We start from the raw sequence: 20,808 nt of genomic DNA, 5'->3' as shown, positions 1-20,808 counted from the left end.
TGTAAACTTCCAACTTCAACTGTATATCATGTTTGCTTAAATATATTTAGGTTGTGAAATGAGTCGAAATGATAGAGGGAAAAGAGCTTTGGAAAAAAGAATAAAGATTTTTAAATCAGCACTAGTATTTTTTAAGGAATGTTTCAGAAGCGTATCACGTTTTGCCATCTGCAATGTGTTTCAGTGTGATCTACCAATGGTCCAATGCATACATTGTTACATTTTGTTATTTTCATGAAACACACACTCAACAGTAGTAATTGTCATTACTACTGCATGAAGACAAAGATGTAAGATGTCATTCACCTCAAATGACCTGGAGTACTTTAGGGCAATAACCAGAGACAACCTAGTCCAAAGATGTAAGATGTCATTCACCTCAAATGACCTGGAGTACTTTGGGGCAATAACCAGAGACAACCTAGTCCTGACTGTCCTGCCACAGTCAGATTATGGTTAATCTGGATGCGAGATAAAGCTGCCTGTTTGCTTCTGTCTGCTTCACACACAGCTCTAAGTGTCATTAACTAACAGTCCTGAGGGAAAATGTGGTAGCCTGTCTATCGTCATGTCATTGAGCATGTAGAAGCCTAATCAAACATGGAAACACCAGTTCCCTAGAATGTGTTATGATGCTGGTAGACCCTGCACACTTGTGTCTCACTTTTAATTCCCAGGCTTGTAATGCCTGTCACCTAGAAATCCAGACTGAATTCAGCTCTGTTGCTAGTTTGTTACGCTCCACTACTAAAACATGATTCAGTCTAGATTTTGAGGCTACCTGTCTTCCTAGGCTAGTCTATATTCACTACAATGTCCTATATTTCACTACATTCTCATACCATCAAAGTTTCATTCATAGAGACTGTTGCATGTAGTCTGTTGAGGAGACAGTAAATGTAGGACTGCATATCTCTTGCTTGTTCTACAGCCAGGGTAGCTGGAGGGAATCGACTAATCTCATAAGAGGCTAAAGCTGCTTGAGAACCAGGGGCAAGGGATGTAGACTAGCTAGGGGACTAATTTATTGTAGTAGGCTTGCTTGACGTTTTATTGCAGTGAAAAAGTTAATATGCGCTCCGTTTCAAATGTGCCAGGCCTTTTTCGAATGACTTTCGAGGCAGATCTGAAAGGTCATTGCAACACCAATGGAGGCTGAAGATGGCAGACATTTGTTGGAGTTGATATTTCAGATCTGAATACCAGGTTAGGACGCATCTGGAGAGTAGAAGATAAAGGTATGTAGGCTATAGTTGTATGCTAGCATTTTGGCTATGATCTTCTTGATTGTTACTAGCCTATTATTATGGCTACTAGGCCCAAGTATTACATTCTTTTGTTGTTTGACCGTATTCTTAAGAAAGCCTAGGTTTTGGACCAAAAAAGTGTGACATATGGTACATGTTTTGAAATGTCATAGCCTAAGCATTGAACTAATAAGCATGTTCTCTGACTACAATTTACACATTGTAGCCCTAGTTACTTAACAAAATGTAACAATGACTGTAAAATATGAACACTAAATATTTTAATTATGTGATATGAATATTATGTAGCTTAGGCTATTGGGGGATAAAACTAGAGCGGAGATTATACTAGTGTATGCCTAGATATTGCATTGCCTCTGTTTGACATAGTAATGTCAAGTTGACTCTGGTTTCCCTTGTACAGGGACAACAATGCTACTTTTGGAGGTGTGCTGCTGCCTGATTGGCTGGATTTCACTCTACTTTGCATTCTGTTACCTGAATGGCCAGCGGGGTAAGGAGTGGAACTGCAGGCTGGTGACACTGACACATGGGATCCTCATAGTATGTCTTACTGCATACATTAGCTTCATCGATGGGCCCTGGCCTTTAACACATGCAGGTGAGGTATGGATGTGTGTTACCGCAAAGTATGCAGGTGTATTAAGTTTTGATTTATTTCAGTATACATGGCAACTATTTGAATTGCAGCATGAGATTGACCTTGACTAACTGACCTTGTCCCGTTTGTGACCTCAGGTACAGAGAACACCCCGCTCCAGATCCTGGCCCTGGTGGTTAGTCTGGGCTACTTCCTATTCGACTTTGGCTGGTGCATCTGCGTCCGTACCGAGGGCCCTGTCATGCTGGCCCACCACACCATGAGCATCGCAGGCATCCTGTTGGCGCTGGGCCTGGGCAAGTCGGCAGTGGAGACATGTGCCGTGATTTTCGGCAGCGAGATCACCAACCCCTTGCTGCAGGCCCGCTGGTTCCTCCGGCAGGTGGGCCGCTACGACAGCCTGTGGGGGGACGCGGTGGACCTGCTCTTTATCCTGCTCTTTGCCCTGGTGCGTGTAGGCGTGGGTGGCATGATGCTCTACTGTGAGCTCACCTCTCCCCGGCCCAGCCTCATCATGAAGGGAGGGGGCCTGGCCATGTACACACTGGCCTGGGTCTTCATGGTGGACATTGCCAAGTTTGCCTGCAAGAAAAGCAGGACAAAGTACAAGAGGTGGCATGAGATGTGCAAGTTGGTAGAGGTGAATGGACATACAGGGAAGACTGAGTGAAGAGTGAGGTGAGGTGGAGGTATTTAATCTGAGACACATTGGGCGACCGTCAGCTGCAGTCCCGACATTGTGTTCCAGGGATCACCTGCTGGGTGGTTGTGAGCGGAGGGCATCTAACCAGGTTCAATATGTAAAATCTGGGATGGAGGTCTGAGATTGGCTCAGGGGTGTGAAACTATCAGATCCTTATGGCTCTTTCCCCACACGTAAACAGAAGTGAAATGCAAATAAGCTGCTGTAGCCTGGGCAGTGTGTTCCAATGCATATTTAACTACAAAATGTTTTTCAAATATTTTGGCAGTCAGTAGCAGTCTCCCTGGTGTATATCAGCTTTTACCCTTGGTGGCTGAACTACAGTACAAGTTGGATGCTGCTCTGCGATATTGCGTCCGTCCATTTACTGATGGTGAACTGATGAGTTTGATGTCTGATGAACAATTGATCAACATTTGTACAAATGCTGCTCTACCTCATTTTGACTTTAATTGTGGAACTCCCTCACAGGGAGTGTTTGACATCAGTGTTTGATGTCGGTGGCACTGAAGAGGTTTGAATACAAACTCTAGCACACATCTTTTATTGTAATCTCATAGGAATGCTAAAAGAAGGGAAAATCTAGTCTACCTCAGTGAAGTTTGTTAATACCTTGTCAATGTGTTTTAGTTTTGACAAATTAGATATTGCACATTTCAAACTATTTCTAATTTAAACTGACAAACAAATCATGCTATTATCAGACTCTACCAACTGTAGCTCAGTTGGTAGAGCATGGTGTTTGCAACGCATGGTGTGTGCAACGCCAGGGTTGTGGGTTTGATTCCCACGGGGGCCCAGCACAGAAAAAAATAAATAATAATGTATGAAATGAAATGTATGCATTCACTACTGTCAGTCGCTCTGGATAAGAGCGTCTGCTAAACGACTAAAATGTAATGGTATTCAATATGGTGTAATGGACCATGTTGTTGTGCTTGAACTAGATTTTTGTGTGTGCAGCTTAAAGTTAAAAAGTTGATCCTTGCATCACAGTTTACATGGAATGTTACTGATTGTTCAATAACCTTGATCAGTAACCAAAACTAAGCTGTACTTCGATCATATGCTGGTCTGGTCAATATTGTACAATATTTAAAATGTGACTGCCGAGGCAAGTCTCACTAATATACTGCTATTGCAACTATTTTTTAATTGGTGCTGCAATACATTATATGTCCTCTGGGTGACAGTATACGCTAATGTTATGTTTCCAAGAGCATCATGAGATAGTGTGCCCCCAAGATTGAAATTGCACTGAGGGAAATTCCTCTACATTACAGTAGGCCCCTACCTATCAGTGTCACATGATGCAAGTGAAGTGGTCAAGTGTTCACTCCTTGAAAACTGTTATTGTTTGTCTGCAGGTACATTTTCTATATTAAACACAATGATTTAGGGAATCTCTTTTTGTACAGATTATTCTATTGATAATGATATTTGGAAGTATCAATGGAGGTATTGGGCCTATTTTGGCATCAAAACCTACAATAACCAACTGCATTTGATGCACCACCTTGGTTATTTTATGACTAAATAATGAATAAGACTGTAACAACCAATAACTAATCCTGATTGATTTTCATTTGTGATGAGATAATTTATGTTATTATAGTATGTTATGCAGCCGGATAAAGTGCTTTAAGCAGGTAGGCCTAGGCTATACCATGATTAATTACCAAGTGCTTAGATTGTCCATGCTATGGGCTAAAGATGTGGAAAGTCTGATACATTACCAGACATAACATCCTCTGCTCATGGATAAGGGAGACAAAGGAGGGAATACTATTAGTTATTTTCAGTGTATAGAATACACCACAAAACAGACTGTCATGCAGAATATATGATGCTATAAATGATTAACAAAGAATTTGTGGCTCAAATTGTGGCTGTAGCCTAAAGCACTTCAGACTTGAGTCATTTAGGCCTAATACTTATATAGCCTATGGTATCTATCTCTATATATATACAGTTGAAGTCGGAAGTTTACATACACCTTAGCCAAGTACATTTAAACTCAGATTTTCACAATTCCTGACATTTAATCCTAGTAAAAAGTCCCTGTCTTAGGTCAGTTAGGATCACCACCTTATTTTAAGAATGTGAAATGTCAGAATAATAGTAGAGAGAATGATTTATTTCAGCTTTTATTTCTTTCATCACATTCCCAGTGGGTCAGAAGTTTACATACACTCAATTAGTAGTTGGTAGCATTGCCTTTAAATTCTTTAACTTGGGTCAAACGTTTCGTGTAGCCTTCCACAAGCTTCCCACAATAAGTTGGGTGAATTTTGGCCCATTCCTCCTGACAGAGCTGGTGTAACTGAGTCAGGTTTGTAGGCCTCCTTGCTCGCACACACTTTCTCAGTTCTGCCAACAAATTTTCTATAGGATTGAGGTCAGGGCTTTGTGATGGCCACTCCAATACCTTGACTTTGTTGTCCTTATGCCATTTTGCCACAACTTTTGAAGTATGCTTGGGGTCATTGTCTATTTGGAAGACCCATTTGCAACCAAGCTTTAACTTCCTGACTGATGTCTTGAGATGTTGCTTCAATATATCCACATAATTTTCCTTCTCGTGATGCCATCTATTTTGTGAAGTGCACCAGTCCCTCCTGCAGCAAAGCACCCTCACAACATGATGCTGCCACCCCTGTGCTTCACGGTTGGGATGGTGTTCTTTGGCTTGCAAGCCTCCCCCTTTTTCCTCCAAACATAACGACGGTCATTATGGCCAAACAGTTCTATTTTTTTACACCAGACCAGAGGACATTTCTCCAAACAGTATGATCTTTGTCCCCATGTGCAGTTGCAAACCGTAGTCTGGCTTTTTTTATGGCGGTTTTGGAGCAGTGGCTTCTTCCTTGCTGAGCGGCCTTTCAAGTTATGTCGATATAGGACTCGTTTTACTGTGGATATAGATACTTTTGTAACTGTTTCCTCCAGCATCTTCACAAGGTCCTTTGCTGTTGTTCTGGGATTGATTTGCACTTTTCACACCAAAGTACGTTCATCTCTAGGAGACAGAACACGGTATGATGGCTGCGTGTTCCCATGGTGTTTATACTGGCGTACTATTGTTTGTACAGATAAACCTGGTACCTTCAGGCGTCTTGAAATTGCTTCCAAGGATGAACCAGACTTGTCGAGGTCTACAATGAATTATAAGTGAAATAAAAAGTCTGTAAACAATTGTTGGAAAAATTACTTGTGTCATGCACAAAGTAGATATCCTAACCGACTTGCCAAAACTATAGTTTGTTAACAAGAAATGTGTGGAGTGGTTGAAAAACTAGTTTTAATGACTCCAACCTAAGTGTATGTAAACTTCTGACTTCAACTGTAATCCTGAATAACCTCAAAATTGATAGCTGAATAAACATTTATTTCATTTATCCGTTGGAATCATGTGCAATAAATTGGCCATCTACTGGTCTGTATTTTAGCATTTTCTTTAGAATCATGACGATCCCATTTGCTGGCCAGCCAAACTAGCTGCTGACAACGTTTTGAAAGTTCTATTCCGAAAATGTACTCTGTCGTTTGGGTTTCAATGCATGTAATTCCATGAAAAGTATTCAAATAGGAACTAGGCTTCAGAAAACGGAATTTGTCGAGATCCGTGTGTTGCTTTCAAAAGTTGCTGTTACGAATGATGTGTTCGGACAGAGGAAAGGAGCTTTTTTTCCCTGTTGGGGGGTGGGGGTGGGAAAGCGTTTCCTTTTTCCATCCGCACTACAGTACAGTAAAGAACGAGAGGCCTGTACGAAAGTGAAGATCACTCATGTAAATTAACGGGGGATTCGGAAAACCTTTAGAACGCGGCGAGGATCATTGTTGTCAAAGTTGAGGAAATTATTCGGGGCATGAAGGACGAAATTCGTCTGGGGTAACATTAGGGGCGAATTGTGAATGTTACCATGAAAACATTTCGGAAGGAAAAATAAGGAACACTCGAGAGAAGCCAAGCTTCATTTGAGATAACTTAATTAAAGGAAAACTATGACCAGGAGTCTTCTCGGCGATCAAGGACGAGTCTTGTCAAGATATTGTTCAAAGGAGTAACTTTGTGGAGTGGTATTTCTCATGGAAACAAATAGGTTGCCAGTCTGCTAATATTTTCCCTGTGGTCCATTGACAAAGACTATTGCTGACAGCGGCAGGCGATGCCCAGGCTACAATGTGTTCGCATTTAATGTTTCTCCTGAAGATATTGAGAGGTTAACTTTTTATTTCCTCGGAACATTTCACCACATTCAGTGTTATCAATGTAACTGCGTTATTTCATGCACGCCCCGGTAATGGTTTTAAAGAAGAACATGTTTATACTTACCTCTGATTTCTCTTTCTGGACACATTTTTTACATCAATAGCTGGAATAAACAAAATAAGCCAACGAATTCAAGTCTACACTGTGGAATAGCCCATGTATATTTTCTCATTTTAATGGATTCAAATCATTTTCATCGTTGTGGAACGCTCTTGAACGGACATTGAAAAAGTCAAGACGTAGTCATTCTCCAAAATACAGAGGTTGTCATTTTGGTGAAAATGCTAGTTGGATAAAAAAGCCTACGTCGGGGGAAAAACACATAACGGAAGCCCAATGAGCGGCATACAGTCAACACTCCCTGAAAGGTAAATCATATCTAATAACCACGATGTAAGAATGGTAGCTCAACTCCTATACGGCGTCGCAATCAATGTCATTTCACTTTTGCAGTTGTATTTGTCCCTCCCTTCTCAAGGCTATGTATTGGTATTTTAATGTGGCCAGCAGTATATTGTCATGTAGCCTAGCTATGCACAAAATGTGATCTGGCCATGTCATGTTTTCAGGCCAGAGGTGGAATACAAAGCAGCATCAACGAGTTAGCCAGCTAACTTTGATAAATAAAACACTATTGATTTTCTGGTTTATTAAGGAAGCTAAACTTAGATATGTGTTTTTGGTTGTTGAATCAATTAGACCATGTCCATTTAATGCTCATCTTAAACAATAAATAGTTATTTCAGAATGTTCTGGGAAGCTAGCTGGCTAAGTTATAGCCCATTCATAGATGCGAACTACCATCTGTCTTAAAACTGGTAAAATAGTGTACAGTAAGTTAATATTTTGCATTTGTGAAATTATTTTTGATGTGATATGAAAGTAGAGGGTTTTTTCTAATCTTTCTAGAACCCTACCGGAATTGAGAATTGATTCACGTTTAGATGGCTGTTTTGGTTGCGAGAGACAATTCGCCTTTAAACAGAACATGTAAGGTCCTTGGACTACAAGGAGTGACGTTAGTCTCCTTTAGTCCATTATTGGGCTAGCTAAGTCATTGATCTTGCTTTGTAGTATACCCCACGGGACCAAATCATTTGTTGTTTGTTATCAAACCCCTCTTTCCCCGTTTCTAATGTGATTAGATTAGTCTGATTTGCTCCATATGTAATAGGATATACTCCGTGTGGGGCATCTCCCCTCTGAAACGTCTCCTATTCAAGTATTGCTGCCTTAGTACCAGGAACATTATTGCATGTCTTGTTAATCCTAGAAATGTCATATACCAAATATGATATGGGTATTCTATGTGCTGTCCTCCAGTGAAAGTGGATAGCAAAGCACAGGGATTTGAGTGGTGACAGTAGCCTGTGCTATTTTTATTTAACTAGGCAAGTCAGTTAAGAACAAATTCTTATTTTCAATGACGGCCTAGGAACAGTGGGTTAACTGCCTTGTTCAGGGGCAGAACGACAGATTTTTACCTTGTCAGCTCAGGTATTCGATCTTACAACCTTCCAGTTACTAGTCCAATGCTCTAACCACTAGGCTACCTGCCACCCCAATGGATGAAGAGGACTTCCTTTGCCTTTGGATAACCTGATAACCTGGAATCTGTGCCCAACTCAGTTTGGTGTGGTTGTGTAAAGATTGCTATGTAGTATCACTGGTTTCACAGGGACTTAAAACTGGCTTTGGGAGGTTGGGAACCAGCTGAATTATCCATGTTGAGTCTTGTATTGGAGTGTATTCAACATTAAGTCACCTGTTTATTGAGGGGGAGAGGACATTAACAGGTGCTACTGTGGCAAGAGCTCAAAACCAAACCTGAAAACTATAAACAAATATATATATATATTTTATTGTCACATACAGGTGCAGTGAAATGTGTTGTTTTACAGGGTCAGCCATAGTATGGCGCCCTTGGAGCAAAATACGGTTAAGTGCTTTGGTCAAGGGCACATTGACAGATTTTTCAAGTTGTTGACTCGGGTATTCAAACAAACAACCTTTCGGTTACTGACCCAATGCTCTAACTGCTAGTCTACCTGACCCAATGCTCCAACTGCTAGGCTACCAATAAAATACAGAAACTACAATACAGAAACAATACAATACAGAAACTACACTCTATCATGTGGAATAAAGAGTCATGCAGCTCTGTCTAATATATTCCTATTTGAAACATGAATAGTCTGCCCCATCGAATAAACCCACCAACATATCTGGACAACAACAAAACATGCTATAGGAGAGTAGACAGCCCTTTGCTCCTTTGCTCTTGACATCGTATTTGTGTCATGACAAGGAATTTTGGAATGAAATGGAGTCTTCTTAAACCCAAAAGCATTTGGATTTTTAGAACTGTTGTAAAGGCTTTCCATTGGTGCCAGTCTTGAATGCTTCGGCTGGCCTTCCTTTCATTGCACTTTCCTAGCCTAAATGTCAGGGAATGGAAAATACATTTCTTTCAGCAGTTTTGTTTCCAGCACATTCACAGTACTTCATGTATTTGTACCATTTTGACACTCCACTGTCTCTGCACTCTTCTTAGGAAAGACAAAAGCTAGAGGCACTCATGATTGGCCTCAAAAGTCAAATAGTGTTTTGATGTCTTTAACCTCTATAATCTGTATACAGATAACAAGATTAATCTATTATCTTTTTGCACAGTTGTTGTGCAACCACTGCCTCCTTCACATTGTTTTGCTTGCATCTGATGTTTTTGTATCACCAAGCCAACCCCATTTTTATTTCCAGGACTGTAGCTTCTGGTTTCATGATCATGTCATGTGGCTTTCCAGAGGTCAAGGTACTCAGGCTTGCAAAACTACCGGAATGTTCAGTCATTTAGGTAATTAATGCTGAAACCCTCATATTAAACACCAATTGTATTCCCTAAGTTTATGGTTTATATTTAGGATCATGTTTTACAGCTTTGGTATTCTATTTTTTTATAGAATATATATATATATGGGACATGGCATTATCACGTTTTTTTATATATATATATATATATATATAAAAAAACGTGATAATGCCATGTCCCAGGCCCCAAGAACCTGCTTCAAGCTGATTGGCTAATTTAAAAAATATGGGCTATTCTGTGGGAAAGTCACCTGAGCATGAAAATCTTTAGTTTACTATACTACATTTGAGAAACATTTCAGATGATAACAAATGTGTTATGATACTGTAGCTTTTGATCAATACATCTTTAAGATTTGAATGTCTATTTCAGACTGTGACATCCATAACGGAGGTTGTAACATCCATAACAGTAGTTTTCCTCCCTAAAGTAATAATGGGAATGACAATCTTTTTAAAACGATAATTTTTGTGTTCAGCCAAGCCTTTCCTTCGAAATGGTTAACTATGTTTTTGATCTAAGACAAACTCACAGACTTTTGCTAATATGTTCAGTCTTCTCAAAAAGCTTATCCATTTCATGTAACATCCATAGCACCTCTTATTTGCTTTATTTCTCCAACATGCTAATATTTAGAAGTCCGCTTTTTTGGATATACACTCCCCCCAAGGGGTACTATAGACACACACATCAAAAGTTTAATTTATATTTTGTTTGTCCATTCTATGAGACAAGTTGTGATTTTGCGTGCAAATGTAACATCTATAATGCTGGAATCGCCCAAATGCATTGACCTTTACTAGTGGAATATTATCAACATTCTAAACGATCCAACCATGCCCCCTACAAAATGCTGTGGGTTATGCACATTTTCAGGGGTTTGCCTATAGCCAAAAGCCCTTTGTGTTGGCAGTGGCGCCGGTATATCCTACCTCTGGTGCCCACCTGCATAATGGCATGCTAGTGGGTGGAGTTCCTTCACAGTGCCCAGGCAGATGAGTTCCTCCACCTCCCAGCACAACCCTGCATTAAGCAGGGACTTTTGCAGGCTCCCAAGAAAACATGCACTACCCAGGGCCGGATACAGCCATGAGCTGATAGGCCAAGCCAGGAAGCAGGGTCATCATGATCATCATCTCCTCTGTATGCTTAGCCCATCGCCTCTGCTTAAGGAGAGAGCACCAGCATAGTGGAGCAGCACCACTCCGGCTTTGTTGGAGTCCCTCCCTATTATTGTGAAGTGTTTACTTCTTTGGGCCCCTTTTGGTTGTCCTCCTAGACTGCTATTTCTCCAGAGGGTCCGCAACAGAAGGAGCATGAGCGTTTTATTTCCATTTCATTTTGGTTGAAAGCAGCAAATCAAACATGTAGGTTAGTGAAGATTAAAATATGGTTTCGGACAGCACATAAGTGATACAGCAATTCAACTGAATTTCCCACACCCTGCATGCAACGCACTAAGTCTTATTTTACGTCTAGAGATCCTCGCTGTATTTGACTGATCTTTTCATTAAGATATTGATCACACTAACACAGACCAAATGGATTGCCCTTTGTCAGTTGAATATCGGAGCACTATTGGCATGTATAGTTTGTTTCATTGCCAGAAAACCTCTTCTGGTTGTATGTCTATGACTGACTCCCACAGAGGGCCAGGGTGTTCAGGGCCTGTTGGAAGTATCATGCTTGAATGACTGATGAAGGCTGGGATATGCGACTGGGTCTCTTTGCTCTTTGTCACTGAGTTTAGCTGATCTGGGTATTTTCACCCACCCTCACGGGAAGTGGTGACATCACTGATAAACAATGTCTGTCAGCCCGGCCAGGCCACCAGCCCTTCTTGACAGAGCCGCTGGCCAGAGCGGTGCAGAATGGGTATGAGCTGAGCCTCCCTGTCATTCTACGCCCTTGACAAATTACAGCATCAAGGGCCCTGTTTGTTTGAGCAGAGGTTCTGTTACAATGTTTTGACTATGTTAGAACATGTTTGGTTCTGTTACATTGTTTTACTATGTTGAAACATGTTCGGTTCTGTGACAGTGTTATAACTATGTTAGAACATGTTTGGTTCTGTTACATTGTTTTACTATGTTGGAACATGTTCGGTTCTGTGACAGTGTTATAACTATGTTAGAACATGTTTGTTCTGAATGTAATTTAGTCATGTCTACTTTTCTGTAATCATGCAAAGTTGCTGCTGAGTTCAGTTGAATTGACCAGTTATGTTTATCTCACTCTTATGAGAAATGATCACTTTTTATTTCATATGAATGACTGTCTAGAGATACCAATATCTTAACATCTGTAGTATATTCCTACACATGGAGGAAGTCAGACAGATGTAGACAGACTTGCCTAGTTAAATAAAGGTTAAATTAAAAAATGAAGTAGTGGTTGCACATGTTGAAATATATCAACACAGTGACCAATAATACCTCACAATTAAGTGGCTTTATGTTTTTGCTGATTATAGGGAAATCATATACAGTAGCGGTGCATGGGTAAAATCACTGGGGACCCCCCCCCCCCCCACACCCAATGTGTTGTGATAATTGCGTGGTTTGCTCTATAACCTGTTAACTCATATGCCTCGCGACTGGGATATATAGGCCTAAAGGCCGAAACAAGAAGAAGACAGTGGCACACCTTTGTTTTATCACAAAACCGGATAGCAACCTCTGTCCAGTGCAGTCCACAAAGAATATTGCATATACAGTAACAGACAGTTACATGACCTACAGCATGGTCAGGCAAGTTAATGTTTCCAACATTTTCAGACCACTAAACAACTATTGATTTAGAACCACAGCGTTACCGCAAGTCGCAAAGAAAACAGGAGCTGCCTCCACTATTCCAGCACCATTTCAACGCCAAGATTTCAACATCATCAAATCACCTCTGCTTAGTCTAATACAGTGACAACTAATTGATACCAAAAGCAATTTAGTCCAATCCATGTAAACTAAATATGATGTGGCTGTCCATTGTTCTGATTTCTGTGTTCTGATTTCTGTGTGTGTGTGTGTGTGTGTGTGTGTGTGTGTGTGTGTGTGTTTGTGTGCGTGTGTATGTTCGTGCAAATAGAAAAATGTTGACTCACTGTACTTCTAGAGAAACAGCAATGCCATCCTCCTCTCTTTCATGTTGACGATCATTCTGTCATACAGTACACACTTTTATATTTTTGTTGTCATAGGCTACCTGACTATAATGCTTGCTCGCTAGCCTAACTTCCATTCATGTGTAACAATAGCTCGTTAGCATTAGCCTTCTACATCTAGCTACATGTTGAACTTCCATCCTCTCAGGCCAGGGGCACAACAATGTATGAATTAATGGTTGGATCAGAATCGTCGTTATAATCACTGGCCAGTACAGAGAATGAACTAAAACCATACGTCCAAATCCCTATCTCCATCCATGGCTAATTTAGGAAAGGGATCATTTTAGCTAGCTGGCTACCTAGCCACCGGAGGACAACAACACAACGATATGCAAAGATTCAAGTTTTTCTGTCAATGACGTATGCTCTTAATGGGATTTGATAGGAGTGACACCAAATCAAAGCTGGCTACACTTTACACATTTCTTTGGTGCACCAGGACCATTCACAGTTGAGCTCGCTCAGTTTAGCTCATCTCTGATTGGAACATTCTTTATACTTTTTTTGTTAAGGGAGGCCAGATGCTCGCTGGTTTCCCTTGCCTTCAATGCTACGGACGGCAACAATGTCATACTTGTTTAGACCAGACAGCTTCAGATAGATGACCTACACGCAGAGACAGAGGGGTGCTGTTTCCCTCGCTTGGATGCTTTCTCCTGTGAGATACATTCAGCCTCTTGCGAATTGGAAGGAAAATTATGAAACACAGAGAGACAAAAAATACATTATTTAATAATAAATAAATAAAATATTGGTCAATGTTTTGAGGAAGCCTGGCTTCCCTTGGCATCCATGAATACACACCACTCATCAAATAAGTGATACAGGAAGTTTGTTACAAATGGGCATCTGAAATGTAACCTATCATACACACAGTGTTTTTCCAGTGGTGGTTTATTTAATAACCTTTTTTTTCTTCATTTCTTGACGCCAGGCTGGCGAAAAGCCTTTGTCATTTTAACACCTGCCTGAAATGGAATGGGGGTAAATGTTTTTTTTTTTATGTCTCAAACAAAAGTTTGGGTGTCTGGTGCCGTGATGGTGGACCCTCCTTGTGCTGAGATGATTATCAGCAGATAAGACTGTGCACAGGTGTGTATTGTCATCCTCAGTGGAGACCTAAGATTCACTTGCTGGCTGTATGAGCTAGGCCAAGGAACAACTTAGATAAAATCAGCCTTGTAAGTCTTTTGGGTTTTGGAGTGAAGATACTATGAGTTACTGTTAAATATTGTTACTCATAGGAATGAGTGGTTTGGGATGGATTACCATTTCTTGGAAGGAAAACTTTTTCACTCATATTGTAATTAATTATAGGTCATACAGTGGCTTGCGAAAGTATTCACCCCTTGGCATTTTTCCTATTTTGTTGTCTTACAACCTGGAATTAAAATGAATTTTGGGGGGGTTTGTATCATTTTATTTACACAACATGTCTACTACCACTTTGAAGATTACAAAATATTTTTTATTGTGAAACAAACAGAAATTAGATGAAAACTGAAAACTTGAGCGTGCATAACTAACTATTCACCCCCCCCCCCAAAGTCAATACTTTGTAGAGCCACCTTTTGCAGCAATTACAGCTGCAAGTCTCTTGGGGTACGTCTCTATAAGCTTGGCACATCTAGCCACTGGGAGTTCCGCTGGTGTACAGCAATCTTTAAGTCATACCACAGATTCTCAATTGGATTGAGGTCTGGGCTTTGATTAGGCCATTCCAAGACATTTAAATGTTTCCCCTTAAACCACTCGATTGTTGCTTTAGCAGTAAGCTTAGGGTCATTGTCCTGCTGGTAGGTGAGCCTCCATCCCAGTCTCAAATCTCTGGAAGATTGAAACAGGTTTCCCTCAAGAATGTCTCTGTATTTAGTGCCATCCATCATTCCTTCAATTCTGACCAGTTTCCCAATCCCTGCCGATGCTGCCACTCCCATGCTTCACTGTGGGGATGGTGTTCTCGGGATGATGAGAGGTGTTGGGTTTGCGCCAGACATAGCTTTAGTCTCATTTTAGTCTCATCTGACCAGAGTACCTTCCATATGTTTGGGGAGTCTCGCACTTGCCTTTTGGTGAACACCAAACGTGTTTGCTTATTTTGTTCTTAAGCAATAGTTTTTTTCTGGCCACTCTTCCGTAAAGCCCAGCTCTGTGGAGTGTACGGTTTAAAGTGGTCCTATGGACAGATACTTTGGTTATCTTTGGTCTCTTTGTTGCCGCTCTGATTAATGCCCTCCTTGCCTGGTCCATGAGTTTTGGTGGGTGGCCCTCTCTTGGCAGGTTTGTAGTGGTGCCATATTATTTCAATTTTTTAATAATGGATTTAATGGTGCTCCGTGGGATGTTCAAAGTTTCAGATATTTTTTTATAACCCAACCCTGATCTGTACTTTTCCACAACTTCGTCCCTGACCTGTTTGGAGAGCTCCTTGGTCTTCATGGTGCTGCTTGCTTGGCCTTTTAGAACAGGTGTATATATACTGAGATCATGTGACAGATCATGTGACACTTAGATTGCACACAGGTGGACTTTATTAACGTCTGGCAGCGTAGCCTAGTGGTTAGAGCGTTGGACTAGTAACCAAAAGGTTGCAAGGTCAGAAATCTGAGCTGACAAGGAACAAATCTGTTGTTCTGCCCCTGAACAAGGCAGTTAACCCACTGTTCCTAGGTCATCATTGAAAATAAGAATTTGTTCTTAACTGACTTGCCTAGTAAAATTAAGAAGAGTAGTTAAATGTGGCCATGTGTCAATGCTTCTACAGGACCAAAACATTAAGTAGATCTCACAAAACCTTGCATGCCTTGTCAGGCAGTGAGCACCCTCAGCAGGGTCGGAAGCATCCTGTTTTCAGGGGAAATAGAAAGAGAGCCTGTGACACGACTACCGCTTTTGGACGTTAACCTCTCTGGGATATGTGGGACGCTAGCATCCAACCTCGACAACAGCCAGTGAATTTGCAGGGCGCCAAATTCAAACAACAGAAATCTCATAAATGAAATTCCTCAAACATACAAGTATTATACACCATTTTAAAGATAAACTTCTTGTTAATCCAACCACAGTGTCCGATTTCAAAAAGGCTTTACGGCTAAAGCAAACCATGCTATTATCTGAGGACAGCACCCCAGCAAACATACACATGAAATCATAATTCAACCCACCAGGAACAACACAAAAGTCAGAAGTAACATAATGCATGCCTTACCTTTGAAGATCTTCTTCTGTTAGCACTTCAATATGTCCATTAAACATCACAAATGGTCCTTTTGTTCAATAAATTCTGTCGTTATATATCCAAAATGTCCATTTATTTGGCGCGTATGATTCAGAAAATACACCGGTTCCAACTCGCGCAACATGACTACAAAATATCTCAGAAGTTACCTGTAATCTTTGTCCAAACATTTCAAACAACTTTCCTAATACAACGTTAGGTATTTTTTTACGTAAATAATTGATCAAATTTAAGACGTGATAAACTGCGTTCAATACCGGAGGAAAACAAAGTGGAGCGTGCTTTCAGGTCACGCGCCTCTATCAAACAATACACTTCCCTCGACCCTCGTTCTGAACAGGGCTACTTCTTCATTACTCAAAGGAAAAACATCAACCAATTTCTAAAGACTGTTGACATCCAGTGGAAGCGATAGGAACTACAAGCAACTGCCTTAGAATTCTAGATTCCTCAACAAAAAAAAATCCTGGTTGGTTTGTCCTCGGGGTATCGCCTGCCAAATAAGTTCTGTTATACTCACAGACATCATTCAAACAGTTTTAGAAACTTCAGTGTTTTCTATCCAAATCTACCAATTATATGCATATCCTAGCTTCTAGGCCTGAGTAGCAGGCAGTTTAGCTTGGGCATGCTTTTCATCCAAAATTCCGAATGCTGCCCCCTATCCTAGTGAAGTTAACAAGGCGACACTCCATCTTAGCTCCTCCTCCACTTTTACTAGATTGGTTGAACAGTGCAGAAGAGAACCCCCCTACATTTTTTTTCTTTTTCTCGTCAGGACCAGAAAGAAACGCCGCTCAGTCTACGTTAGGTTAGGCTGTTAATAAAGGGGATCCCTTTTCCAACCAAGGGTCACAGTCCATTTTACACTGAGGCGATAGTCAGAAATTGGTTAATTTTAAGCTTTGCACGATTACTAGCGCTAAACTTTTCAACTGCCACTCTGTTACATCATTGAGGTCCATAAAGATAGCAGTGGTGTGCTGGCTGAGCGAAGCGCTTTTTCAACACTGGCTTTACTCTGTTCGGTAGGCTGACGATCACCAGCCTTAGTCTGTATGTTTCAATGTGCTCATTGGCAGAGGTTTAGTGGGTGAACCTACAGAAAAAGCACTGATAGCCTACATCTCACCACTACAATCACTGCTTTGCTGTATGGGCCCTTCTTATTAATGAAATCAATGAATTGCCTGTTTAGTGTGTGTCTGTATGGATCACAAAGGCTGTGTTTACACAGCCACCCTAAAAACCCAAATCTGTTTTTCTTTCTATTTTCAATCTTTTTTTCTGATTGTCCACACTCAGTTTTACATGTGACCCATATCAGATTTGCACATTCACATTGATGTAGCCTCTGAAGTAGCACACAGATGAAATGCTCAATTCCTGTCACTCTTTCTTTCAATTTTGGGCTGTCATGTTAACAGCAGGTCATGTGCAAGAAAATCAGAGTGTCCAGACAGAGATCACATAGGATCAGGTTTGTATCAGGATTCAGATCCACATATGGTGGTATAAATCTGACATCAAAAAATCAGATTCAATGTGTTTTTTTGCTGTTTACACATTAGGGAAAATATCCGTTGGATATCATATATGCAAATGATCTTCAAAAGATCTGAATTGGGCTTCCTGTGTAAATGCAGCCTTAGACCTGTCAACTTTGACTGACATACGGACTTGCCTTGCTGGACTACACCTATCAGGCTAGCATTTACGCTGGCACACTAGCTATTTTCATTAGTGTTTGTTTGATTGGACCTATTGATTCTTGAAGAACTTAGAAATGCCTCATGAGCTTAGTTCAGTTGTCGTACCCCATCAAAACCAAAAATATAAGTTGTATCACTCCAATGTTTGTAAACAAAGTAATAGTAAACAAACACTATATAGCCTTCAAAACATGGCAAAACTACAATTTTTATATCAAGGATGGTCAGTCCTTGCATCCATAGCTCTATCTATGAATTTGAGTGTGGTTACCGTAATTTCCGGACTATTAAGCGCACCTGAATATAAGCCACACCCACTGAATTAAAAAAAATATATATTTTGAACATAAATAAGCAGCACATGTCTATAAGCCGCAGGTGCCTACCGGTACATTGAAACAAATGAACTTTACACAGGCTTTAACGAAACACGGCTTGTAACAAAAATAAATAGGCTTTAACGAAACACGGCTTGTAACAATTTTTTTTAATTTGCAGTAAGCTTTAGTTGTCTTTTTGCACTGAGTCAATTCCTCACGCTGCTGTTTCCAATGTCTTATCATCGACTCATTAAGACCAAGGTCCCGTGCAGCAGCTCTATTTCCTTTTCCAACAGCCAGATCAATCGCCTTCAACTTGAAAGCTGCATCATATGCATTTCTCCGTGTCTCTGCCATGATGAGGGTGACAAAATGACTACCGTAATCAGAATGATGGGAAGTTTGAGAGCGCTCGATTTAATCTGAACATTAAACAAAAAAGTTGTTTGACCTTAACCCGTTCGGCAATTTCATTGGTGTAATGAAAGCTTCATGCCCCCAAAAAACTGAGCACGTCACAGAATGTGTTTTTTTTTTTGAAAAAAAAATTGAAAGAGGGAAAAATCCATATATTAGCCGCGTCATTGTTTAAGCCGCGAGGTTCAAAGCCTGGGAAAAAAGTTGTGGCTTATAGTCCGGAATTTACGGTGCATTTCTCCAACCCTATCCCTCAGCTTTTTACTGCAAAAAGTGTAGACACTTGTTTTTTCAAGTGTCTACACGAACAGCTACAACCTGAAGTAATTATGTCCTTAGGTTATTGTTTGCCCTCTGAGTATCGTGACCAGCTGTCTCTTTCCCTCTCTTTCTCCCTCTCTCTCTTTTCACCCTTCACTTTCCTCTACTTTCAGCATGTCTTGGCTTGAACTACAGACAGCTTTTTCCAGATGAGAACCACACCCAATGGAGTCAGGGATTGAATAACCAGGTAGTCCATTTGGACTGATATAGGCACTGCCAAGGTCTTTTCCACATAACTCAAGCAGTATTATGCAGAGATAGACAGTCCTCAACTTCATGGAGCTGGATGTTTTCCTTCAAGCAGAGATAGTCAAACATGACTTTCATCGACATTCAGTTTCTACATTTTATTTATGTCTGTTTACATTGCTGCAGTTGCTCGTCCAGTTTCCGTGTGCCTCAGATTTCCCTGACTGCAGCTGAATTTGTCCTCGAGCCAGAGGCCAGGCTTTATCCTGCCAGAGTCTAGGAAAAAAATAAAATATCTAGTTGCTACGGGACTAAGAAACGTTGGCTCCACGGAACAGAGAGTGACACGATGTCATGGCTTTCTGAGCAGTGTCAACTCAGGGATTGTTGGGGTCTGTGCTGATACCTTGGCAGTGGCACAGGCCCTTCTCGACATGCCTTCCAACTGCTCTAAATCCCTACCAAGCAATCTCTCACTCTCACACACACACACACACACACACACACACACACACACACACACACACACACACTTTTTTCTCATACAGCTCTGCCCAGCTGTTTCTACACTCTGCTGTCCAGTTGCCACATGTGATGCAGCAGCAAGTCACATGGCTCTCAGAGAACATTATACTTCTGTTCTTACTTTTCATCATGTCTGTGGTATTTTGTGACGACAGTCACTTTACTCTCTTGATGCTTTTGGTTATTGCCACTGCTTCAGAATTCAGTACATTAGCTTATTAAATTAGAAGGGACATGGCCACAGAGTATCAAAACTGGTTATGGTACATGGGAAAGAAAGTATAATTGCTTCCAATTCCTATACTTGATTGTAGTTTCTTTTCCGTGGAGCCTCTGAAACAACAGCGAAATAAGCATTATCTGTATACACAATAAAAGGCTTTGAAGCAGTTTGCCACCTTAGTGAAAGTAGCTAATAACAGAGCTAAAATCTAGCTACTTGATGTACAGTGGCAAGAAAAAGTATGTGAACTCTTTGGAAATAGCTGGATTTTTGCATAAATTGGTCATAAAATGTGATCTGATCTTCATCAAGGTCACAACAATAGACAAACACAGTCTGCTTAAACTAATAACACACAAACAATTATACATTTTCATTTCTTTATTGAACACACCGTGTAAACATTCACAGTGCAGGGTGGAAAAATATGTGAACCCTTGGATGTAATAACTGGTGGACCCTCCTTTGGCAGCAATAACCTCAACGAAATGTTTTCTGTAGTTGTGGATCAGACCTGCACAATGGTCAGGAGGAATTTTGGACCATTCCTCTTTACAAAACTGTTTCAGTTCAGCAATATTCTTGGGATGTCTGGTGTGAACTGCTCTCTTGAGGTCATGCCACAGCATCTCAATCAGGTTGAGGTCAGGACTCTGACTGGGCCACTCCAGAAGGCGTATTTTCTTCTGTTGTTGATTTGTTGATTTACTTCTGTGTTTTGGGTCGTTGTCCTGTTGCTTCAACCAACTTCTGTTGAGGTTCAATTGGTGGACAGATAGCCTAACATTCTCCTGCAAAATGTCTTGATAAACTTTGGAATTCATTTTCCCGTCGATGATAGCAAGCTGTCCATGCCCAGAGGCAGCAAAGCAGCCCCAAACCATGATGCTCCCTCCACCATACTTCACAGTTGGGATGAAGTTTTGATGTTGGTGTGCTGTGCATTTTTCCCCCCACACATAGTGTGTTCCTTCCTTCCAAAC

At 40.8% G+C, this 20,808-nt stretch overlaps 2 protein-coding genes across 4 annotated transcripts in view; both read left to right on the top strand.

The window, feature by feature from the left end:
- The first annotated feature begins 1,127 nt into the window (after positions 1 to 1,127).
- Positions 1,128 to 2,803, top strand: tlcd5b (TLC domain containing 5b). Its single transcript, XM_029699954.1, has 3 exons — positions 1,128 to 1,238; positions 1,672 to 1,869; positions 2,007 to 2,803. The coding sequence occupies exons 2-3, from the start codon at positions 1,680 to 1,682 to the stop codon at positions 2,537 to 2,539; spliced, it is 723 nt and encodes a 240-aa protein (XP_029555814.1). The 5' UTR covers positions 1,128 to 1,238; positions 1,672 to 1,679; the 3' UTR covers positions 2,540 to 2,803.
- A 3,308-nt stretch (positions 2,804 to 6,111) lies between these two features.
- arhgef12b (Rho guanine nucleotide exchange factor (GEF) 12b) overlaps positions 6,112 to 20,808 on the top strand; it is a 102,704-nt gene continuing 88,007 nt past the window's right edge. For 2 of the 3 annotated variants that reach the window (XM_029699952.1, XM_029699951.1), the window contains exon 1: positions 6,112 to 7,213. In XM_029699952.1, the coding sequence (XP_029555812.1) occupies positions 7,182 to 7,213 (32 nt within the window). In that variant the 5' untranslated portion in view covers positions 6,112 to 7,181. The remainder of the gene's footprint in view (positions 7,214 to 20,808) is intronic. The other variant, XM_029699953.1, reaches the window with a different exon arrangement.

Source organism: Salmo trutta, chromosome 19 (genome assembly GCF_901001165.1).
Source record: "Salmo trutta chromosome 19, fSalTru1.1, whole genome shotgun sequence".
NCBI classification, from domain to species: Eukaryota; Metazoa; Chordata; class Actinopteri; order Salmoniformes; family Salmonidae; genus Salmo; species Salmo trutta.
The sequence above is the reverse complement of the archived record's forward strand: the minus strand, read 5'-3'. Positions and strand labels throughout refer to the sequence as shown.